The sequence below is a fragment of the Saccostrea cucullata genome, unplaced genomic scaffold, assembly GCF_032062105.1.
Source record: "Saccostrea cucullata isolate Sc308-1 unplaced genomic scaffold, CSIRO_AGI_Scuc_v1 ctg40, whole genome shotgun sequence".
Taxonomy (NCBI): Eukaryota; Metazoa; Mollusca; class Bivalvia; order Ostreida; family Ostreidae; genus Saccostrea; species Saccostrea cuccullata.
The window spans coordinates 1-23593 of record NW_026933337.1 but is presented as its reverse complement, the minus strand read 5'-3'; the positions used below and the strand labels follow the sequence as shown (position 1 = coordinate 23593).

The 23593-nt window shown below is 33.7% G+C and overlaps 1 protein-coding gene and 1 non-coding gene across 2 annotated transcripts; one reads left to right on the top strand and one right to left on the bottom strand.

Annotated features, from left to right (window-relative positions):
- The first annotated feature begins 1347 nt into the window (after positions 1–1347).
- Positions 1348–22521, top strand: LOC134238012 (protein DDB_G0287365-like). Its single transcript, XM_062720141.1, has 24 exons — positions 1348–1539; positions 5539–5767; positions 6008–6174; positions 6505–6691; positions 7541–7699; positions 8982–9206; positions 9596–9706; positions 9970–10103; positions 10219–10291; positions 10399–10538; positions 10767–10924; positions 11153–11228; positions 11616–11750; positions 13413–13542; positions 14110–14173; positions 14318–14353; positions 14541–14645; positions 15335–15512; positions 15802–16020; positions 16248–16441; positions 17518–17679; positions 18845–19016; positions 20489–20545; positions 22399–22521. Exons 1-24 carry the CDS (start codon positions 1435–1437, stop codon positions 22435–22437), a joined length of 3255 nt encoding a protein of 1084 aa, XP_062576125.1. The 5' UTR covers positions 1348–1434; the 3' UTR covers positions 22438–22521.
- Trnav-cac (transfer RNA valine (anticodon CAC)) lies at positions 21396–21468 on the bottom strand. The gene has a single exon. It is a non-coding gene; the product is annotated as a tRNA-Val (tRNA).
- Positions 22522–23593: the final 1072 nt, after the last annotated feature.

Below are 23593 nucleotides of genomic sequence, written 5' to 3'. Positions count from 1 at the left end.
AGCTTATTATAAAGTGGGCCAACCTCTAAGGTCGTGCACGACGTAAACAAAAACTAGAGGTACTGTGAGCAGTAAGTTCAATGAATGATAACACCCCCCCTCCCATGTGGTTATAATGGCAAATACCATGTCTTGCTCTGAGAGGCCCGAAATAAGCGTCAGATCAAAAAGTAAAATAGGGGGTGCACAATGACCTGTGACGCAGTGGGGTTATACTAGTACTCGTCGTGTTAAAAATCTATGTACAAATAAAAGATTAGTGAAAGGTATTCGATTACTATAAAATTATTTACGAAATAGAAATCAGTGATGTCATCCATTTGAATAAGTGAAATTAAATATCTCCTTTTTAAATTTGAAGATATTAAATGGCAAAGAAAACCCCCAAATTGCTTTATTGATATGTAGTTACCCATTTCAGACCTCTTTATTCACGCAACAATATCATATTCGGTCCTAGTCAGGCACGTAGTATCATTTTTGAAAGTGTGGGGGAGGGCGGCAGAAAAAATATTGTCAACTTATCTAAAACAAAATTCCTCAGTTTAAAAAATAATCTATTAATATATATAAATTTACATGGAAGATCTGACTACAGCGCATCAAAATGTGAAAGAGACCACTTTTTAAATGTTTGAGTGTGTGTGTGTGGATGGGGGCGGGGGTGGGAGCAAGGCTGACACTGTGACGAGGTCATTTTTTATGAAAAAAAATTATGACTGCATATTAGACTTAAACTAAAGCATGGTTCTAAAATACAATGGTGCTATTTTTGTACATGTCTAAGTAAGAAACAATTTAATAGTCAATATTGTCTTTTTCATAAATTAATTTTCAGTCTGAAGTTGAAAATGCCTACATGACATACTCTAATAAATTTGTCATGTAATCATTTTTAACTTTAGATTGAAAATAAATAAAAGACAGTATGTATATCATGATTTTAGAAAAATAAGCTAAGCAAGCTTACATTGTAAATACTATTTATCAAGTTAGTTTGTAAATACTATTTATCAAGTTTCTAAGTTAGAAATAAAATTACACTTTTTAAAATTTAAGTAAAGAAAAGATCCTTGTTCGTTCCTCTTAGAAGCTCTGACGCAAATATTTTTTTTATTGTGTACATTTAAATAACATCAAATCAGCACTTTTTCTTTCTCCGGATAATAAAAGTTATGTGTTCTCGTGTCAATCAACAATAAAGTTCAGTCAATAAATTAATCTTAAAAACACTTTAAAATTTCTTTTGTATAAACTTAAGAAGAAATAAATATAACTCTTGTGGTACTTAAAATCAAGGAGGCTGATTCCTTAATCATATTCGATTGTCACCTTGTATTTGTGACCGAATCAATCTACGTCACTGAAATCAGCATGGTGTGACGTTTCTGGGATATAAATATCGTCGGTAGATGTGTGACTGCTACATATACTATGGAACTGATGAGGGTAGTGTTCGGGGTGTTGATTTCCTGTGGTGTAGCCCTAGCGGCCTGTCCGGACGATGCTACAGATTTAATTTCATGGACGGCCACTTATGTAAGTAGATCAGTATTATCATCAACGTTGGTTTTATTTATTGTCAAAATCTGCTGCAGATGCGTTTTGTAAAGTCAATCTTAATTAATTTACTTTTAAAGCAAAGTTCTTTTAAACAAGTTAAAGCTTTGCCTCAATGTTGAACACAATCAGGTCTGCCATCTTAAGTACCCCCCCCCCCCCCTTTTTCGTGTGATTCTTGAAAAAAAATCTTTTACTAATTTAAGTTCATGCCTTAAAATATATTTTGTAAAAGTTTATTCTAAATAGGCGAAATTTTAAATTTTTTAAAACCAGAAATGGAAAAAGGTATATTTATTGTCACCAATTATTTTTTTCTTTTTGAAAAATAAATAAATTAATAAAGGCCAATCTCTTGGAACTAAAGTCTGTTTGATGGGTGATTTTAATTCTCATACTGGAGATTTACCTGATTTTATTAACATTGATGCACAGATTTGTGAGTCTTTGTTTTTGAACCCTGATATATTGAATATTGATACTTGTAGCAATGTAGAAATTATAACAAGATGTAATATGGATAAGTCTGTCAATAATTATGGTAAACGTTTAGTTAACTTGCGTAAAAGTTTAGACATGCTTATAGTAAATGGTAGAGTGGGTAAGGACGGAGGATTGGGTCATACCACTTGCAAAGATACAACAATTGTTGACTATTGTATAGCTTCAACTACTATTTTTAAAAAAATTATTGAATTTGAAGTACTACCTTTTGATCCTATGATAAGTGATGTTCACAGTGTATTGCATTTTGTGTATTCTTGTAAGGAGAAACAAAAGATTCGTTCCCTAATCACAGAGAATGATGATATATGCATTAAATCTAAGTGGATAAAAGAGAATACTACTGATTTTGTGCATCATCTGAATGATGAAGAAATTTATATTTCAAACCATAGAATTGAAACCTTGGATTTTAATGCAATTAACCAGGAGATAGTTGATGATATAATTAATGATTGTAATACAATAATTAAAGTTGCTGCTTCGTCAAGTGGTATGGTCAAACCCTACAAACTTAATCATCATGAACATAAGAAATCTAAATCTAATAAACCTTGGTTTAATGCTGATTGTAATGTAAAGCGCAAAAATTATCACAAATCTAAGAAATATCACTGGCGTATGAAAACTACAGAGTCTAGAAATAATTTACTACGATGTAGTAAAGAATACAAAAAAATTGTCAATAAATGTTACAATGAATACAAGAAAAAAATTATTTGCAAAGTAAGAAACTTGCAAAACAATGACCCTAAGTCATTGTGGACTTTGATTAACAAATCAGTTGGGGTCTTTGGCTTAAATAAAAACTTGAAACTTGAGACTTTGAACTTTCACCACTGATGCATTTTTTCAGTGATTTTGATATTTTCTGTTATGTTGCAAATTGACCGCTTCTCGACTGACACAAATGATACGCCATTCGCCTCACTGATTATAATTAGAAGGCAAATATAATTTTTCGGGAGGTATTTAAAAAATTGAAGGTTACAGGTCAGTATTAATGCATTGATCAAAACGTGATATACACAAAATAAATGAATTCTTATAAATGTATCTGAAGTAAGACGGAACGCCTGTTCAATAAGGATTTTGGATTCGTCTGGTAAAAATTATGATATTGTATAATTGATATTATATAAATACATGAATACAGTCTTATTAGTGCGCAGAGAAAAGTGAAGGTCAAAAGATTAATATTGTTACATAAAACGCATTAAAATTAAATGTACTTCGGAAATGAAAGCAATTTTATTTATTGTCGTCATTCAGCATGATGTATATCAATTTTTTAATCAGTTAAAAACCAAGAAAAGCTTAACGTTCTTATGCTTGATCAACTTATAAAAAGTAAAGTCTATTGATAGAATCCTTTCGTGAGATTTTATGAGGTTTTTGATTTTTAAATCTTCACGTACACTTTTTCTTCTTAACAGTAATTAAATTCATGTAAACATCCATCTAGAGTTTAGCAATTAGTGTTAAATAACCTCAATTAAAAAGAACATAATGGAAAATTCTTTACATCTGAGAACTTATATAATGTTACATGTAATGCACGAACACGTGAGCCGAGATTTAATTAAGTCAGGAGTACTCTAAATAATAGTAGAATGTGCCCGAAATCGATGTGTTCCCCCTTAAGCGCCCTTTTCTGGCTTGGATTTACCTAGAAAAACCTTATTTCACCCGTGTATTTAAAAAGAATAAGTAAAAAGTGATTGTTTAAGATTTTTCTGAATAAATACCCGTACTTGGTGATTATTTCCAAATAATTTCCAGGTTTAGTTTCACCACACATTTTTAGATTTATGAATCAATTGAAAATCTCATCTTCAATCAGGCAACGAAAATCTGTACAATAAACGTATCTTCAAAAAATGAAATTCTGAAAAAAAATAAGGTCAATGTTACGAAAATATATTGGTCTCATTTTCGTATGTTAAAAAATAATTTTTCGCGTAACGCGAAATTATATGCATATAGAAATGTTTTTCAGGAACCTTGATCTTCACTTACAGATAAGAACATGAACGCGTTACACCGATGAGTCTATCTGATGAGCAAATGCATTAAAATCTCTATTTACTTACAAAAAAAAAAAAAAAAAAAAAAAAAAAAAAAAAAAAAAAAAAAAAAAAGAACATGAACGCTGACAGGAATCTTTTAATAAAGTATCATTTCCTCAGAAGATGTCCTGGAGAAATGATGCGAGAATAGGATGGATTTTTCATCAGAATGTGTTTTATTTCAAAACCCTAACAATTAATAAAATGCATTTTACTATATTGTACATGTTTTTCAGTTGTTAAATTCACGAAATTCTTTTTACTGGTTTTATTTTAGGAAAATCTCACTCGACACTTTTCTCAATCTGTTTTTTTATCAGTAACATTCACTACAACTGTACCACTAGTAAATTAAGCAATCCATCATTTTGGACTAAAAATTGTACCCTGTAGAAACAAAGACTATAAGTGTGTGAACAATGTATCATTTCATGAGTTAACGTGCCATATGATACTTTTAAAGTAATAAATATAAATGGATGTTGTTTATAACAAATTTATTGAGGAGGAGGGGTCTACTTTTCTTAATTTTTCGCCAATATTTATATAGGCAAGGGGTTGTTGAAAAGTTCGTGGACTAGGGCCATCAGTGAAAACTATTAAGGAATACAGCAAAGAGTTTTTACACTTTGAATTAATTGTCAATGTTTTGGTAAGCAATGGAATGACCTTGTAGCGCAACCTCAAAATATGACGTCGTATCTCTACAGTGAATCTAATGGAGACGAATGAAAATTTGCCATCTTCTAATTTTGACCCATCATGTGGTGGGACACAATTGACAAATTTACCTTTTTTATCTGAGATCTTATTCTGAACAATTTTATTTCAAATTCTCTTTAGAGTGTATAAAAGATGTCTGAAAGGGTTGATTTTTCTCCCCAATTCATTTTCATGCAGTTAAGAAAACTTAAAATTATAGCTTGAGAGGGTCCAAGATCAAAATAGCATTTTGTTTTTCATTGAAATGAATGAACTATATTACAAAATCAAAAGAAAGTTAAGACTTGTGCAAATGTCTTGGTTAAACAGCAAAAGTTCAGCGAAAGTTACGCGTTTATTTGCGAAAGTTTCGCGTTATAACGCGAAAGTTACGCGTTTATTCGCAAAAGTTTCGCGTTATAACGCGAAAAAATTATTTTTTTTAACCTACGAAAATGAGCTCGATCATTGGGCTTTCGTACAATGTACTCTGTTTTGTAAAAAATAAAAACAGCAGCAAAAAAAAAAAAAAAAAAACAAACAAACAAACAAAAAAAAAACCAAACAAACAAAAAAAACAAAAACAAAACCCTAAGAAGTTAGAAACAACCAATTTTTTTTTTCAGGTGTTGACTTGTCAAAAACGCTTCTGTTTCTGAAACATATATAGCATGCATGACTACAATAGAATTTATTGTTTAAGGGAGCAACCCCTGGGCCCAGTGCTAATATAACCTTGACCCAACCAATGCTCTTGGACACTTCTGTTGAACTTTTCGGACTGACCATCGCTTCTGGAGGTCGTTTGGTATGGAGCCGACAAGGAAATTATCGCCTTCGGACACATTTTATCAGAATTCAAAATGGAGGCGAACTTCACATTGGAAGTCAATTCTGTAGATTCAATAAGAAGGCACATATCACGCTTTTAGGTAATATTTCATGACTGGAAAAATCAGTTTAAAAGAAAGCAATTTGTTTTTTTACAGCCTCTCTCTCTCTCTCTCTCTCTCTCTCTCTCTCTGTTACCTCTAGTACGGACAAGTTAATATTTTGAAGGGAAAAGTCTATCATCCATCAATACACATTTATGAAAACCAAGTAATGGTAAAACAAGACCAAAGCTCTGAATCTTGACATGCAATTTTTCTTCCTTATTATTTGACTATAAGGTGAACCAGAAGAGAAGTTGAACATTCCTGGCTTTGGGGAGAAGTTTATCGGCGTGGAAGCTGGCGGTGTTCTGAATCTGTACGGGAAAGAGAAATTGTCGTGGACAAAGCTGACCAAACACGTTAAAAAATTTGACAAAACAAGAGCCGAGATTTTCAACCACAGGGTGAGGATAGATGTAAAATTAGAATTTTATCCCCCCACGTTTTCCTAAAAATTATCCCCTCAGTCCTGAGAATTTCTGTTTTTTTTTAAATCAATTATGTAGGATAAGAAAAAAAAAACTATTTGCAAATTACACAGGATGAAACCCTGTCATTCAGTTAACTGACTAAAACAGTCTACTGAAAAGTGACTGAATGGCTAAACTCCACCATTCAGTGACCTTTCAGTGATCATTCAGTTAATTGATGACGTAAGTTTTCCTGTGTACGTAATGCATGAACTAATTTTCAAAAAAGGACAATTTAATAAACCTATTTTTGTTTCAATGTAGGAGGAGCCCAATCTCTTTAGAAATCAGGGTCTCTATGTATACCACTTCAAGGAGGAATATCCGTCAAACTTTGACATTGAAAACGACCGTGGATTTATTAAAGTCGATAGTATTTATAGAAAAATAGCATTCGGTGACCAGAATAAAATTAACACAGCCATGCAGGACCTCGTAAACTTCATCAACAGTAAGACTTTTTTAGATCTATATTAAATTATAAAATATATTAATGAATTTTGCCGCAAAAAAAATTATTCTCCATGCACGCCTCATGCCTCAATACACACAGCTGTGAAAATTTTAGGTTCATAAATAATCATAAACCTTCTGCTCATGTATGTGAATTGCATCTTTAATTAATTCTTACGATTTTCCAAAGGAAATGTTAAGTAAAAATACAAAAAATCATTAGCATACTTTTAGCTTGCGGGGCAAAATTAAGTAATTGCAAGGCATACTTTTACATCTTTCTAATTTATATGGAAATTTGATATTTCTTTTCAAAAATAACTATTTCAAAAAATATATCTATTCTTTATCAGCACATATTACATGCATACCGCTCGGCGGTCAATATTTTACACATTTAACAGGCACGTAGCAACAGGGGGGAGGGGGGCTGCCCCCCACTTTTTTCCCAACACTACTTTTACTATTGTAAATGTTCATTGAAAGGCTGGTTGGCCCCCTCACTGTTTACCACAGTAAAGTAATGGGAAGGAAATGTAGTAATGCATGTAGAAGAAAAATTGGTATGGAAAGGAATTGGCATTGAATTTTTTTCCCTCTACACCCCCCACCCCTACCCACGAAATATGATTTTCGAGTTTGGACAATTGCCTTTTTTTACTTGTCAACTTTTTCAGGTAAGTAAAAAAAATCTCTGGCTGCCCCCCCCCTTTTTCAAAATTGATGCTACATGTACGTGCCTGCATTAGAATCATACATGTATAAAACATACACGTACACAAATCTGTGAAGAGGGCACAAACGCGGAACCTTGAAAAATTTAAACACAATAAATGACTTTTACCAGATATTCCTGATGGCGACATATATGCCCTTGCTACACAGAGGCACTTTCTGCGCGATTTTAAGGATTACACTATGCTATATGATGCTATCGATGGACTTGGAACAAACTCTCTCAGGACAGTGGAAGCTGACGATGCCTATGTCGCTGTAGGCAAGAAAGGTATGATATATGGCTAACTTTAAACATTAATAGTAAATTTCTCTTTACTAACTACGATTCGAATTATATGTACATACATGACTGTTGAAATATGTATATAACTGTGTTCATGTATGTAATTTGACTAATTTCATTTAAAAAAAATATAACAAACTTTTATTATAAAGTCCGCGTTTTCGTGAATGTTGCAGAATAACCTCCGAGGTCGAGAAATGTTGTTTGAAAGATAAAAGCCGAGGCGTTAGCCGAGGCTTTTATACTTCTAACAACATTTCGAGACCGAGGAGGTTATTCTGCATCATTCACAACAACAAGGACTTTATTTCTATTCTACCATGTATACTACAATCGCTAAATTATGGATAATCGTTTCCTCTATAGAGAAACGAATTAGGTCACCATGTCTCGATTACGCTGTTCCATTCAACACCAGAGGTAAAATTTGTTTGCTTACCTGTGTATAGAATGCAGACGATTTGAGCTTTCGATACATTAAAAATAGCCTTTTTGAATTACAAATTTGTTCGTAATATGTATTGATCAGTTAAAATGAATACTGTAAATGTATTATATTTGGCGTGTACGATATTTGGCGGAAATAGAATTTTCTACAAGTTGGCGTATATTTGATTTAGCGCTTTTTGAATGTGCGTAACATAAACCTTTATACACAAAGCATTTAGGGAGGTACTTGATTTAGCGGAGGCTGCTTTCCGCGAAAGGCGCTAAAAAGAATACACAGCCAAATGTAATACGTTTACAGTATACAATAACAAAATCATGTTCGTTTTACTGCTAAAATCACGTTGTTTAATGTGTAGGGAGGTCCGTGGAATAGCCCCGCTTAGCTATAAAAACCGACATTCATCAGCAACTTGATGCAATTTACAGTGGACGACACATCGATGCGGTCTAAACAAGTATTTCATTCTACAGCCAAACATGCATTTGAATTGTTTAGATTTGATACGTGTTTCTGATCTGATAATTTTTTGATGACGTTCGTGATTTATTGGAGAATACTGTCCGCCGGTTTCCTTTGATCTTTATAATAATCGTGGTAGAATACAATATAAATTGAATGTTCACAGAAAATGCAGATGTAAGACCTATCTTTCTATTACGAAATAGTTTTAAAAAATGCAGACCATCTTTCTGAAATATCGCTACAAAACCATGCATTTTTTTCAAAACATTCTAGTAATTTGTTCATGATTTCAAATTTATGAATATAAGTTTTAATGCCAATGCGTATTTTAAATCTGCAAACCTCGGATGATAGGTGACAGGAAGTCCTATTCTGAGGACCTGGAGTCGGAGTTTGGTCCGGACGGTTCCGTCGAGGCCCTGGTCGTGTATTATAACGAGGCCCGCGAGAGGGAGCTGATCGTCAGTTCTGTCAACTACCCAGACCCTTACAGAGGAAGGACACAGTTCCTGGTCGTCAACACTCTACTGGTCAGACCCATTATCTCAGTCGTAGATGATACTTGGTCTTGGAAAACGGGTAAGTCGCTGATTCCTCTTTTGAAAAATTTGTGACGTTATTTTCTATTACTCTTATATTGTCGGCTATTATACTCACATTACTTTATCTAAAAGAGGCAATTAAAAAAAATACATTTTACAGTTGTCTTAAAATAATCTATGTTATATTTGCTTGATCTTTGAAATTGTCTTCGCAATATTCTCAGGTCAGCTTCTCCAAAAATATTTTTATATACCCCAAGGTAATTATGCGAATTCCATTAAAAAGCGATGACTTTTTAAAGAAGTTTTCCCAAAAGTATTAGATATTAGCTGTGTGTAATGGTTTTGTACATATATCTTTCAATACCTTGCGCATTCATTATATTTATTCCGTATGCATGCAAGGAAATACGTGTTTGTTTACAGGTGATAGGATATTTATAACTTCTACTGACTATGACTGGAAACAAGTGGAGGAATTCACTGTCGTCCCCTGTAACAGTCCCCTGTGTTCCTCTACCACCGTCAGACTCGACCGTAAGTCATATACATATACAGTGAAACCTCTCTAATCCGACATGCGCTCCGGAATTGACAGTGTTTCGGATTGCACAGGTGTCGAATTAGACAGTATGATAAAACCATAAAACAGTAGGTTTTAAAAAAAATCGTAAGCTACATTTTTTTCAACCTCAAACGATCTTTATGAGCGGGTAACCCTTTAGGTTCCCTCACGTAACCTACAAGTACCCCCACCACACCTAAAAGAAGCAAAACTGACATACGATTTTTTTATATAGATCCTGCCCAGTATGACCATTATGGAGAAATCTATAAAAGGGTAGATATGAGAGCGGAGGTGGGACTAATGACCAGAAACATTCTTATTGATGCTGTAGTCTCAGAGGGGAATAATAATGGTGGACACATCAAGGTGAATTTTGCTCAAATTTTCTCAAGAAGATTCATACTAGTAGTTTTTGAGACCACGAAATAATGCGATTTTTTACAGATCTGATTTTAATTTCTGTCATTTCATATCCTTTTAGTTCTTGTACGGATTTAAGGACGTACAAGTGCAAGGAACAGAAATCACGAATATGGGTCATCCGCTGATTTTAGGTCAGTTAAAATATAAACATTACGTTTCGATACAGTCAGATGATATCATATAAACCTCACTGGTGATTTCTTTGCTGTTTTCCGATGTCTTCTTTTGTCATTTGTAGGCAGGTACCCCCTGCATTACCACATGTGTGAAGACCTAGCCAATAGGACATTATACGCCAGGAACTCTGTCATTCGCAAAAATTCCATTCACCACACCCAGTTCCGATGTGTGACAATCCACGGGACACATAGCGCCAGGGTAATACATAATGTACCTTTGTACAGTGTATATTAAATTAGTATATACATTCGAAAATAAATAAACTTTGATGATTTTTTAAAAATTTTTTACGATGTTAACACAAAAATGATACCATAGCAAGCAAAAACATTATTTATTGCAAATTTATATTATATTATTATAACATATCTTCTCAAAGGTTTAAAAACGAAGCATTTACTGCATTTAATTGATTGTCTTTTTCAGCTTCTCGATAATGTTTGCTATGATACCGTGGGTCATGGATTTTTCATGGAGGACGGTGGAGAGAAACATACTTACTTCCGGGGCAATCTTGGTTTGGGGCAACAAGATTTTGTGGGGACACCGGTGCTGGGACAGACAGGAGCCATTCCGACCGACCAGTGTGTATTTTGATTATGAGTCCTTTAATGGATCAGATACCGAGTGATTACTAGTAATTGCAAACAGTTGCAGATTTGACTTGAACTTGGTTGTTCAGCCGTCTTCCAACTCTTCAAAATGGCTGCCAGTCCCTTTTTTCACATTTTCTTAAATTTATTTACAATTTTTTTTATACATTTCTCATTTCTTTCTTTCTCTCACGTATTTTAACTTATTTACCATTTAAGGGGGAAGGGACCCGCCACTTTTTGGATCACCAATCCCATTACTACAGTTATAAACAACGTGGCAGCAGGTAGCCAGGTAACTTTAAATAATACGTCATGTAGATCAAAGACTAGATGCAATACGATGATTTATTTAATGCACCTGATGATTACAATTTTCACCAAGCCAAAAGGCGAGGGGAATGTGGCTAAATAATCGTATTGACCTCGAGCTCAAAACCAGCAATATTTGTTTCATTAATGATTCAATGATAAAATGACCTAAACGCATTAAGCAATGCAGGCCATCATACTTATTTACGTTTACAAGAAGTTCTAGCCACATTAACATTGATTCTATATGTTTTGGGATATTACGAGTAATTCAAGAAATATTTTTAAAAATCATTTTATTTTAAATTTGCATTTATGATTAATATGTATATTTACCGCATATCCAGAATTAATTCACTTTTCACTTCAGGGTGTTGGAATGTGGTTTGTCTACCCCGATATACCAACTGGACCATCAAGAACTAAGAATTTCATGCAAGAAATGGAAGCTCGACGAACCAAAATAAAGCTACTTAAAAATAATGTTTTCCATTCAAATGCAAACGTACGTTTCTATTTGGTATTATCTCAATGTTAGATCTAACATTGTTTAATCAAAATGTCCTTGGATATTATATACAGTAATTTTAATCAGGATTTTGCCTCATTTTATTATACCCCACGCAACTAGTTGCGTGAGGTATAATGTTTTTGACCCGTCCGTCAGAGTGTCAATCAGTCAGTCAGTCAGTCAGTCAGTCCTGTTTTTATTTGTCAGCGCAACTCCTCATAAACTACTGCACAGAATTTCGTCAAACTTTGCAGGTATTTAGGACACAATGTGTAGATGTGCATATTACCAGGAAATTCCGATTCCATTATTTTTTCCGGGAATTTCCGCACTTTTTAAGTTAGGCATTTGGCCATACCTTGAATATAGAGATGAACAGTTTGTCAGCGCAACTCCTCATAAACCGCTGCACAGAATTTCGTCAAACTTTGCAGATAATTTTTACACAATATGTAGATGTGCATATTACCATTCCGATTCCTTAATTTTTTCCGGCCACTAAAAACTTAGGTTTTTGGCCATACCTTTTATATAGAGATGAACAGTTTGTCATCGCAACTCCTCATAAACCGCTGCACAGAATTTCGTCATACTTTGCAGATATTAAGGACACAATATGTACTCGTAGATGTGCATATTACCAGGAAATTCCGATTCCTTTATTTTTTCCGGGAATTTCCGCACTAAAAACTTAGGTTTTTGGCCATATCTTTTATATAGAGATGAACAGTTTGTCAGCGCAACTCCTCATAAACCGCTGCACAGAATTTCGTATTTATACACAATGTGTGCAGATATTTTCAACTTAGATTTTCGGCCATACCTTGAATATAGAGATGAACATTTTGTCAGTGCAACTCCTCATAAACCGCTGCACAGATTTTCGTCAAACTTTGCATATTATTACCAGGAAATTCCGATTCCTTAATTTTTCTGGGAATTTTTGCACTTTTCAAATTAGATTTTTGGCCATACCTTGAATATACAGATGAACATGTTGTCAGCGCGACCCCTCATAAGCCGCTGCACAGAATTTCGTCAGACTTTGCAGATATTTAGGACACAATGTATAGATGTGCATTTTACCAGGAAATTCTGAATCCTTTATTTTTCTGGGAATTTCGGCACTTTACAACTTAGATTTTTGGGGATATCTTGAATATAGTGATTAACAGTTTGTCATCGCAACTCCTCATAAACCGCTGCACAGAATTCCATCAAACTTTGCAGATATTTAGGACACAATTTGTAGATGTGCATATTACCAGGAAATTCCGATTCTTTCATTTTTTTCGGGATTTTCAGCACTGAGTTTTGGGGGAGCGTGGGGTATGTGAGCTAGCTCACTTTTTCTTTCATATTTTCAGTCAAGGTTTTGATGGTTTCAAACTTACTATCTTTTATTTTTTTCATCGTATTGGTTTTAAAGTAATTTAGAATGTTACAAGTTAAAAGAATAAAAGTTCATCATAGAGGCGTCTTTTGACGCATTGTAGATCTAACGTCTGTTACAGTGTAGATGCGTCTTGTTAGTATCAGTAATGTACATTTAGCGTTTGTTACAATATAAACGTATTTTGTGACGCATGTACATCGTTTGTTACAATGTAGACGCGTCTTGTGACGCATGTACATTTAACGTCTCTTACACTACAGAGCGGGCTATTTATTGATAACATCGAATTCGATAATCTGACGGTTAGTGGTTACAACATGTACAACCCACTAGAGAATCCAAAGGACCTCTCCTCCAAACCTGTCCCGGCAGTGATCGAAAGAATTACTGGTAAAAAATATATATTTTACTTGCATATACTGCTATCATTCATGTCTTAACAACAGCATTCAATATGATAAAAAACGGTAGCAACTGTTACTTAGAACCATTTCAAGGTTAGTTTGATCAGTAAGGCGAGGTATTCTCGACGTTACATAAATAGCTTTTGAAATTTACACAGCTTTCCTTCACTTTGAAATATACCTGGGAAAGAAATTCGGACAAATGCCAATTAGTGTATAGAATAACCAATAACGTTGTTTCGTCCAGCAAAGAGGTGGAGCTTAAGTCGTCTCGTCGTATTCGTCATCAATTTAAAGTTCCTGATGTTACAAATTTCTTAACCAATGAGAATCTATTTGTCAGTTGACAGAAGCTAATTACGTAGCACCGAGAACGCCACACCTTACTGAAAGTCCAAACTAATCTGGAAATGGTTCTAGCCATGCGCTCGGCTCTTTGAAGTGAAAGTTGCAGAATACTTTTACACATTTTCTTGTCATATCTTTCCTGACAAACAAAATAACTTTTACTTTTATGATTTCAATTAATAAGATATATACGTGTATCCTCCAGCATACAAGAATAGGGTACAGAACGCATGGGTTCGAGGGACACCGATGATTGTCAGGGATTCATCGTAAGAACATTTCATATTCTTGATTCGTTTTCTAAACTTTAAACAAATGCTTAATATCAAATGTAATTGAATATTCACATACATATCGCAATAATTACATTTTCAAAGTAGGTTTTTAAAAAAGCCATTTTTTTCATATTTCAGGTTTGCGGACAGCTTATTGGGGGCAATTGTCATCAAGTAAAGGAATATATTTGATTTTTTTCCCCTTTTTTCCAAAATAAAGTATTAGTTCCTAAAAAGAAATAACACAATATGTAAGATTTGTCCAAAAGAAAAAAAAACAACAGACAAAAAAAAACAAAAAAAACAAGGAATTAAATAAAAAATTAAAAATAAAATGAAGTGCATAATGTTTGTTTTGTAGGGAGAGTGATATATGGGTGGAGTTCAGTAACAATATCGTGCTGGGGTACACTGATAATCTGGGGAACCCCAAGTCGGGGGAGACCAGATCCTTCCCTAACGAGCCGTAAGTATGCTTTAATTAGATGTAGCGAAGACTCTACGATTTTTTTTTGGGGGCGGGGGGAGTGTTTTTCTTTTCTCTTATTCCAGATATTTAATTTCTTAATGAACAATATATATTAAATACGAACAGATATATTTTTATTTGATGTTACGGATTCTGATTGGTCGGCATTGTACAGCGTCTTTTCTTCCCTAACAACCCCAACATAACAATACCAGTAATTATACTTTACAACACCGTTCCAAACTGGTCCATATTCAGACATTTAGATGTGATACACATCTTTTCCTTAGTTAATTTTTGTACATGTAACAGCAAAGCCACTAAATTTGATTAAAATCTAATGGATGAATTTTAATTTGATAGAAGCACATCATTCAACAATGGGCAGGCAGTATTTTTTTCGAGGGTGTCTCATATAAACTTTGCAATAAAAAAACCCTGATCAAACGTAAAAAAAAATGTTGCAGAGAGGAGTTGGATGTAGAATGGGTATGCAACTCTTTCTTTTTGCAGCAAATGTTTTTTTTTCGGGGATGGGGGTGAGGGACAAGGGATTACTACGTGCCGTTCAAACAGATGCAGTCGTTAGTGATGTATGATTTGCGATACACTAATAATTGTTTGATTTTATACAAATATTATTCATTCTCGTGTTGATCAATATTGTCTATTTGTGTCGATTCCAGGTCGAAGGATGTTACAGGGTTCCAGTTTGAAAAAGGGCCTGTATTTGTGACGAACACTTGGTTTGATGATTTCATTTCCACCTCCACATATCAGGCAACAGCTCTGACCAACAAGCTTTGTTTCATAAACATGAATGCACAAAATCAAGTTGAAAACTTGTCATTCGGATACAACGATGTGAGCCTTCTCTCTTTACTCAATATACTATTGTGTATATTTCTGAAATATATTGCTTAAAGAACTATTTCGTATGTGAAAAAATTCAAGAAAAAGAAAAACGCAAGAAGACCATTGCTGCTAGTAATTTTTTATGTACATATAACTCCCTTTGGTTTCACTTTATTCTCGCACATAAAGAATGTGAATTTTTTTAAATACCCCCCTTTTCACAACTTCAAGGGGTCCTTTCGCTTGTGATCGTGGGACCCTTGACACGTTGTGAGGGTGGGTTTTTTACTTATTGTAGGGACCCAATAACAGGATCAAATTTCGCCAACTCGACACATGTGAAACTTCAGAGGACATAGATGCCATGTTCTCCGTGAAAGACGTTGGTAACGGTTTGACCGAAAGTACCGGACCAAATGACGTCACATTGGTTGTAAATATTCCTTTCCACGTCACGAGTCAATGTAAAGTCAGGGAGTCTTGGAATATGGCTTACTGCCCTTATAATTTTGGAGAGGTTAGTTTTATCTCATCATAAAATCATGGCGATGCAATAAAATATTGGTATTAACTTAATGATTATGTTGCTTGGTTTTTTTTAAAATTAATATCTTATAATCTACAACACAGGATTATCATTATCATGAGACGCAAACCAAAAATCTGAAGTGTATACATCATTCAAACTGTGATCACTTTAAAATCCTATTATACGGCAGTGAATTTTTCGGTGAACTATTTTAGATACAGGCTATTTATCGAACTAAAGAGTTACTGAGCGTTTACCGAGTGGATGGCAACTCTCCACAGAAGAGAGACTTGTTCAAGAAAAAATTTCTCGCCATTCTCGGCCCAAATGGCAACAACTTCCTTTATTTGATGGTGTTCAAAAATGGCATGCCAGCTGTCGTTCATTTTGGAGGAGAATCTGTTACAAAGTATATGAATTTTACTAAGTTTATGTTTCTGTGATTTTTATCCATAGCCTAAGGGTTATTTTTACGGAAATGAAGAATTTTCAAAATTATTGGGGTGTTAAGAAAGTCCATTCCATAATAAAATATTGTCAAAAATTTCAAAGTAGTGTTTAACTAAAGAGATGAATTTTCAAGTCTGACAAAATCGCAAAAATTTGCTTTAGATTTATAGCAAATCATTTCAAGCAGGAAGTTATAGGATTTTTCTTCCATATATGAAAATATATGTGACATTTTTAAAGCACTCTAATGATAGAAATGCTGGTCATTTTGAGTGAAAATAAAGGATAATTTACTTTCGTTTCTTCATATTTTATCTTGCATCAGACAAGCTGATGAGCATACAATGTAGGTATAAGAACGATAGATCACTTTTTAAAAGAATAGGTTTGTCATGTTGAAATTTTTTTTACCGATTTCATAATTTTTGCATAGTATTTAAAAGGATGTTTTGACCTGTCTGCTTAATATATGTCACAAATATACGTCATGCCTATTTTTTTCTGAACAGACATCGTCTGTTTAAATACTTGACCTCCCCTTATTGATTCAACAAGACAGTTAAAACTTTATCAGTGGCAAGAATGAAGTCTGTACTGATGAAATATCACAAATTTTGAACACATTCTCATCGTATTTCTTTTCGAAAATAAAAAGAAAATGTGGAATGAACTTTCTTAACACCCTTTAATTGCATTACTTTATCTCTTTTTCAAAACTTGTTGGTTGCATGGAAATAAATTTTGCAAATTTGCGAAATTATTTTAGCGCAGTTTACTTGCTGTGTCACATACACGTATCAATTCTGAATTTTAAATGAAATCTTGTTAATATTCATTCAAAGATCTTAGGATAAGACTTCTTAAGTAGTTCATCAACCTTTGGGAAAAGAGAAAGGAGGGACTGATAACCGGGTACTGCGGTTGTCCAATGTTTGCGACGTACGATAATCGAATTCACCTAGAAGAACCATTGATTTTATAAAGCACCCAAAATGTTCTCTGTGAAGCTATAAAGATTGTCTTTCTTTGTATCAGGTCAGACACCGCAGTGATGGCTTACTGTATACCCAGGGACAGTGTCCTATCAGTGGCTTACAAACTGGACGAAGATAGGAGGCCGACTGAGATGGTCAACTCGCTGGACGAGGTTCTCGGTGATACCGAGGGAGGAAAATTCTTCATCGACAGACAAGTGGGGTCAGTGTATTTTGTCATGTAACTATACAAGTGGGGTAAGTGTATTTTGTCATGTAACTATACAAGTGGGGTAAGTGTATTTTGTCAGGTAACTATACAAGTGGGGTAAGTGTATTTTGTCATGTAACTATCAGACAAGTGGGATAAACTATCAGACAAGTGGGGTAAGTGTATTTTGTCATGTAACTATCAGACAAGTGGGGCAAGTGTATTTTGTCGTGTAACTATCAGACAAGTGGGGCAAGTGTATTTTGTCATGTAACTATCAGACAAGTGGGATAAGTGTATTTTGTCATGTAACTATCAGACAAGTGGGATAAGTGTATTTTGTCATGTAACTATCAGACAAGTGGGGCAAGTGTATTTTGTCATGTAACTATCAGACAAGTGGGGCAAGTGTATTTTGTCATGTAACTATCAGACAAGTGGGATAAGTGTATTTTGTCATGTAATTATCAGACAAGTGGGATAAGTGTATTTTGTCATGTAATTATCAGACAAGTGGGATACGTGTATTTTGTCATGTAACTATCAGACAAGTGGGGCAAGTGTATTTTGTCATGTAACTATCAGACAAGTGGGATAAGTGTATTTTGTCATGTAACTATCAGACAAGTGGGGCAAGTGTATTTTGTCATGTAACTATCAGACAAGTGGGGCAAGTGTATTTTGTCGTGTAACTATCAGACAAGTGGGATAAGTGTATTTTGTCATGTATCTATCAGACAAGTGGGGCAAGTGTATTTTGTCATGTAACTATCAGACAAGTGGGGCAAGTGTATTTTGTCATGTAACTATCAGACAAGTGGGGCAAGTGTATTTTGTCATGTAACTATCAGACAAGTGGGGTAATTGTATTTTGTCATGTAATTATCAGACAAGTGGGGTATATTGTAAGTGCATTTCCTGCTGCAATTATTTCAGTCCCAAAAGGAAGGCATCTTAGAATTATATTTCTATTATTCTGAGTATTATATACTATATCATTATAGTAAAAAACTATGTTTCTTTTGATACCGTTACATTTTCTGTGTATTTTATCGAACCGACTCTACCGACCAAAATAATTTTCTGGGAAGCCCAATGTTCGTCTAGAGATTCATACCGTTCCCTTTCTTTTTCACAACCAGCAAACATTGCATTGTTATTAATATTAAAATTTCAGAGTTATCTTCTTTAAAATGATACATGTCGCTGATTATGAGCCAGGAGAGAAAGCGTCCTGCCCCACCGGAATTTGTCACAGAATACTCGTCCGCATCGTCAGCGGCAATATGGAGGACACGGACTGTTCCGGCAGGTTCTTTGCTGAGTCCTCTTATCAACGTCCCGGACAGGTAACTTATAGAAGTATATTTATGTATCATAGTATGAATTTCTGTAAATATGACAATTTATGCTAAGGAGTATAATTTTCGTTACTTATTCGCTATAAGAAATCTTTCATGCAAATACTGGTATTAATTCCTCCGCGTTCATTTTATTCAGTACATGTATTCTGATACATATGCTGTAGAAGAACATGTAAAATCCATGTTATTGTTTCATATTATCTAAAACATATGTGTAAATATGTTTACGGCATATTTGCTAACGTTTAGCAAGGGTCTACAATTTGAAAAATCAATTATTTTAATAATAGAATCATGTCATATCATTCAGTGTACTGTTTTGGGTTATACGAGGGTTGTTCGAAAAGTTCGTGGACAACTGTCATATCTTTTTTATTTGACGTCATATGTTTACCAAATTTGGTAGAAATATTTTAACAATAAATCCAAATGATATGTATGAATTTTGACAAAATATTACGATTGATTAAAAACTTGTCCAGATTTTAAAAATGCAAAAATCGGATCGCGGAGCAGGTCAAAATTTAGTCAGTTACAGACAATACAATAAATTATGTCTATAGTCATATTCTCTGTAAAATGGATAAAAACTACCTAGAAATTTTTCAAAATTGTAACATTGATACGTGTACTAAATTATGCTTTTATATTTTGCTTTGTTGAAAAGAAATCAACTAGAGAAGGAAGTTTTCCTCATTGAAAACGACAAAAATGATGACGTTTTAGTCGTCACGGACAGCAGGTATAAGCAATTTTGTGTTTTTCTCAGGAAAAATTCTGTATAAACTCTGTCAAAAATGTATAAGGAATCAAGAAAATGTGTCACAAGCGAATTGTGCATGTGTGTACAATTAGTACAGGCAATATTTGAGTGACAGGGACTCTGTATTGGATGAGGATGACCTGTGAACAAACGGTTTTACTGTAAACATCTGAACAAAACTTTAAAATTTGAAACGTAAAAGAAAGACAAAGGCGCTTCAGAGTTGCTTATCCTGAGAAAGCAGAGTAAAGTTAGTATTGTAAAAGAAATTAAAACCTTAACAAAGGAAATTATACAATGAGATCAATTCTTAAAACAATAAATGTCAAGTATTAGAGAAATAATTTAATGAATGGGCATTGGAATATCCTGTGTGAAATGTATAGGTATAGTATCTATTATAAATTCCCGACGGTATGTGTTGACGTTACATTGCCGTTTTGTGTGCTCCGCGGGTACAAAACATGTTGATTTCAAAATGAAGTAAATTTATTTGTGTTAAATCGAATGGAATGAAACTTCACACATCAACAAAACAAATATTTTTACATATTAATGATGTGCTTGTTTTGAATTTCCAGTGAGTAATATAACGAAGATGGACATCGTCCACGAACTTTTCGAACAACCCTCGTATATTGGACAATATTTGATATTATGCAGTCGACTCCAACTGTAAACTTGTTATTTTTAGGGCAGTCCAACAGTTGATAATAGTATTCTACAAGCTACAGTTACGGAACCGCCAGAGGTATAGTATTTATACAGAGTTTCTTTTTTTGTAGAGTTGGTTCACTAAAAAAATATATTAATAATCTAACAAGTAATTTTTAAAGTCCAAATGTTGCTGAAATGTGAATTTTTGTTCACTTTACTAATTAAAGAGGGATTTTTTGCTACGTGTAGGTAAAAGCGTGTCTCCGTACTAACCAGGTATAATAATATGATTCGGGATATTGCGTATACTCTGTCATTGGTTACTGAGTATTTGTTTTTAAATAGCAAAAACAGTTTTTAATGTATATTATTAATGAGATTTATTGTTTGCGAGCATCTTATTATGGTATGGGGATCCTTGTGTCTATCATATGGTCATGTGATATAAATGGTAAGTCTGTTCGAATTTATCACGCTAAACTCAAGTTTATTTCATTATCTAAATGTCGTTTGATTTATTGCTAGAGGTATAGGTTGTAATGACCATTTTCTATCGATCATAAATCAATTAATAATTAAGGACAGATGATACAAACAAAAAAATGAATGCCTGGATTGGTTTATATTTTTTGGCCTAATTTCATTGCAAATGATGCAAATAATAAATTTCTAGAATATGAAGAAATTGTAAAACCTTCTGTGATGTTCAAAAGTCTGCCCTTCTGAAACCATCCTTGTTAATCTATACAAATATTTTTCACTTCAAATTCCATTTTTGTAAAAAAAAAATTGAATAAAAAATCAAAAACTACGCGGTGAAAGTTATTCATTTTACTCATTTAAACATGACCCAAGTTGTTGTTTTCAATTTTTTTGACAAAAGTTTGTATCATCTGTCCTTAATATTCTTACAAACGAAATTCCAGCTTACTGCAAAAAAGTGAAGGTTTCAGCGAGGCTCGAACTCGCGACCTTCTGCGTGTGAAGCAGACGTGATAACCACTACACCATGAAACCACTGTAAATATGCTGGAGATTAAATCCCACCTACTTTTTATATTTTTTGGAATATAGCAAGTGTTCATTGAAATGTTTAAATAATAAAATTCAAGGTAAAATATCTGAGTGGTGAAAGAGCAACTCAAGTTCATGATTCTGTCAAAACTTACAAACAAAGGGTTATTGATCGTAAATATCCATCCATCTTTAAATTGAGCTTTCTTGACAAATAGGGGGTTTTTTTTTCAAAGATGTATATTTTTGTAAAAAAAATTGTGAAATAACAGAATTAACAACTGATTGATTATTTAACATTTTTATTTAGCTTCATGGATTATCATTATTCTATGTTTAAAACAATGCATGCGTACTGAAGTATTCCTAAGAACATTTCGCCACTGATATTAATATAGTTTAGCTTCATATGACTTTCAAGATACAGTACGGGGAAGTTACCAGGGTCTAATTCACGATAAACCAAACAATACAGGCTCACTGGAGAATATCAGTTTGATTAAAACAAGATGCTTTCCAAATTTATAACTTATCAGAATCGAAAGACAGACATACAATTCACATGATTCATATGTTTAAGAAATACCTGTCAATTTTTTGGTTTCATTATGGTATCAATCGAGTGGCTTCCGTAAAAATTTTCATAAACGCTGAAGGCGTTTACGCTGAAAATTAATACACAACGTAATTGATCATCGTCATGAAAAATAAAAATCTGACAGTAACTTCTTTATAGTAACATGCTCTTGATTCCGAAATCCACGTGCTACAGGCGATGAACCAGTAGAATTATGTAGAAATAAAGTACATTTACTATTTGTAATTTTATCTCAGACAAAGGCATTGTAAATTAAATATTAAACTTTAAAATATACAAGTATTAAAGCGAAAACAATAAACTACTTAATATTTTGTTGTTATTTTTTTTTACAGAACTTGGGTGCTGGATCAACATACCCACAGCCATTTTGACATCGGAATACTTAAATATGATGGAAACTTTCTGAGGCAATGAACTGAAAAAGACGATAATAAAACAGCTTGATTTATACTAAACATTTTCTTTTTTATTTTTTCATCACAAGAATTACATATATAACAATTCACTTGGGCTGGGGCTGCCTTGGGAAAAAATGCAGGACACAAATTTTGAAGTGGAATCGAATGTTAATTAAAAAGAACATTATGGGAATCTAGTAGATAATCTTTGATTGATTTTAAGAAGCAGTGAACCATAACTAATATACTTAACTACATAAAGCTTAACAAAAAAAAACTTGATGATTTAAACTTTTTCTCGTCAGCTTCCGTTATTTGAGGAATCTAGTTTGTTGAGTATGCCAGGGCATCAACCATAGTTGGAAACGTAAGATATTTTTGCATACCGGGCTTCGCCAAATTGTCAGGGTTTCCTGGCATATCCAACAAACTAGATAATGATTCCTTAACAAGTTGCTGTCCTTTAAAAACAGGACTGCAATGTGTGGACCAATATCCATACGCAAGTGTTTCTAATAATTATACATGTACATACATCTCTAAATTCAATTATAAGAAAATTTCTAGGTGTAGTGAATATGAATTCATGAACGTATTTTCTACAATGATCTGCCTACTTTGACTGTGAGTACTTCCATAGCAAAATTGTTAATTTTTTTTCTCCGATTAGCCTTTAGTTCTGTCATTTAAAAAAAAATCGGGTTATTTTGATACATGTAACCCATAACGGCGCTGACTTGATGTCTGTTCTGGATTTATACAGAAGAAAAATATCATTGGAAAATGGACCCTACGATGGTACACGTGTAGCACAGCTCTGTACTATTGCACATATTTTTTTCGGAGGTCCCCCTCCCCCACATGGAAAACCATTATTACAGGCCTCTATCAATCTGTATCTGGATATCTGAATAACAAATTATTTTGCGAGCCTTGATGCACAAAACTAAAGCCGATGAAGACTCGCGTTATCTGTAGATATACTGCAAGTTCCTTCTACTTTTTAAAATGCTTGTGTCATAGAATCAATGTTTAGTGTGTATATAAAAGTATATGTATAAGAGAGAATATTCGGATACGCCAATGAATATATAAATAGTGATTAAATACGATTTAAAAGCGACATTTG

Coding starts and splice junctions, on each gene's coding strand:
- LOC134238012 (XM_062720141.1), top strand. CDS start 1,435: ATGGAACTGATGAGGGTAGTGTTCGGGGTGTTGATTTCCTGTGGTGTA. Junction 9,707..9,969: donor TACCACCGTCAGACTCGACC/GTAAGTCATATA, acceptor TTTTTTATATAG/ATCCTGCCCAGTATGACCAT. Junction 15,513..15,801: donor TGTCATTCGGATACAACGAT/GTGAGCCTTCTC, acceptor TACTTATTGTAG/GGACCCAATAACAGGATCAA.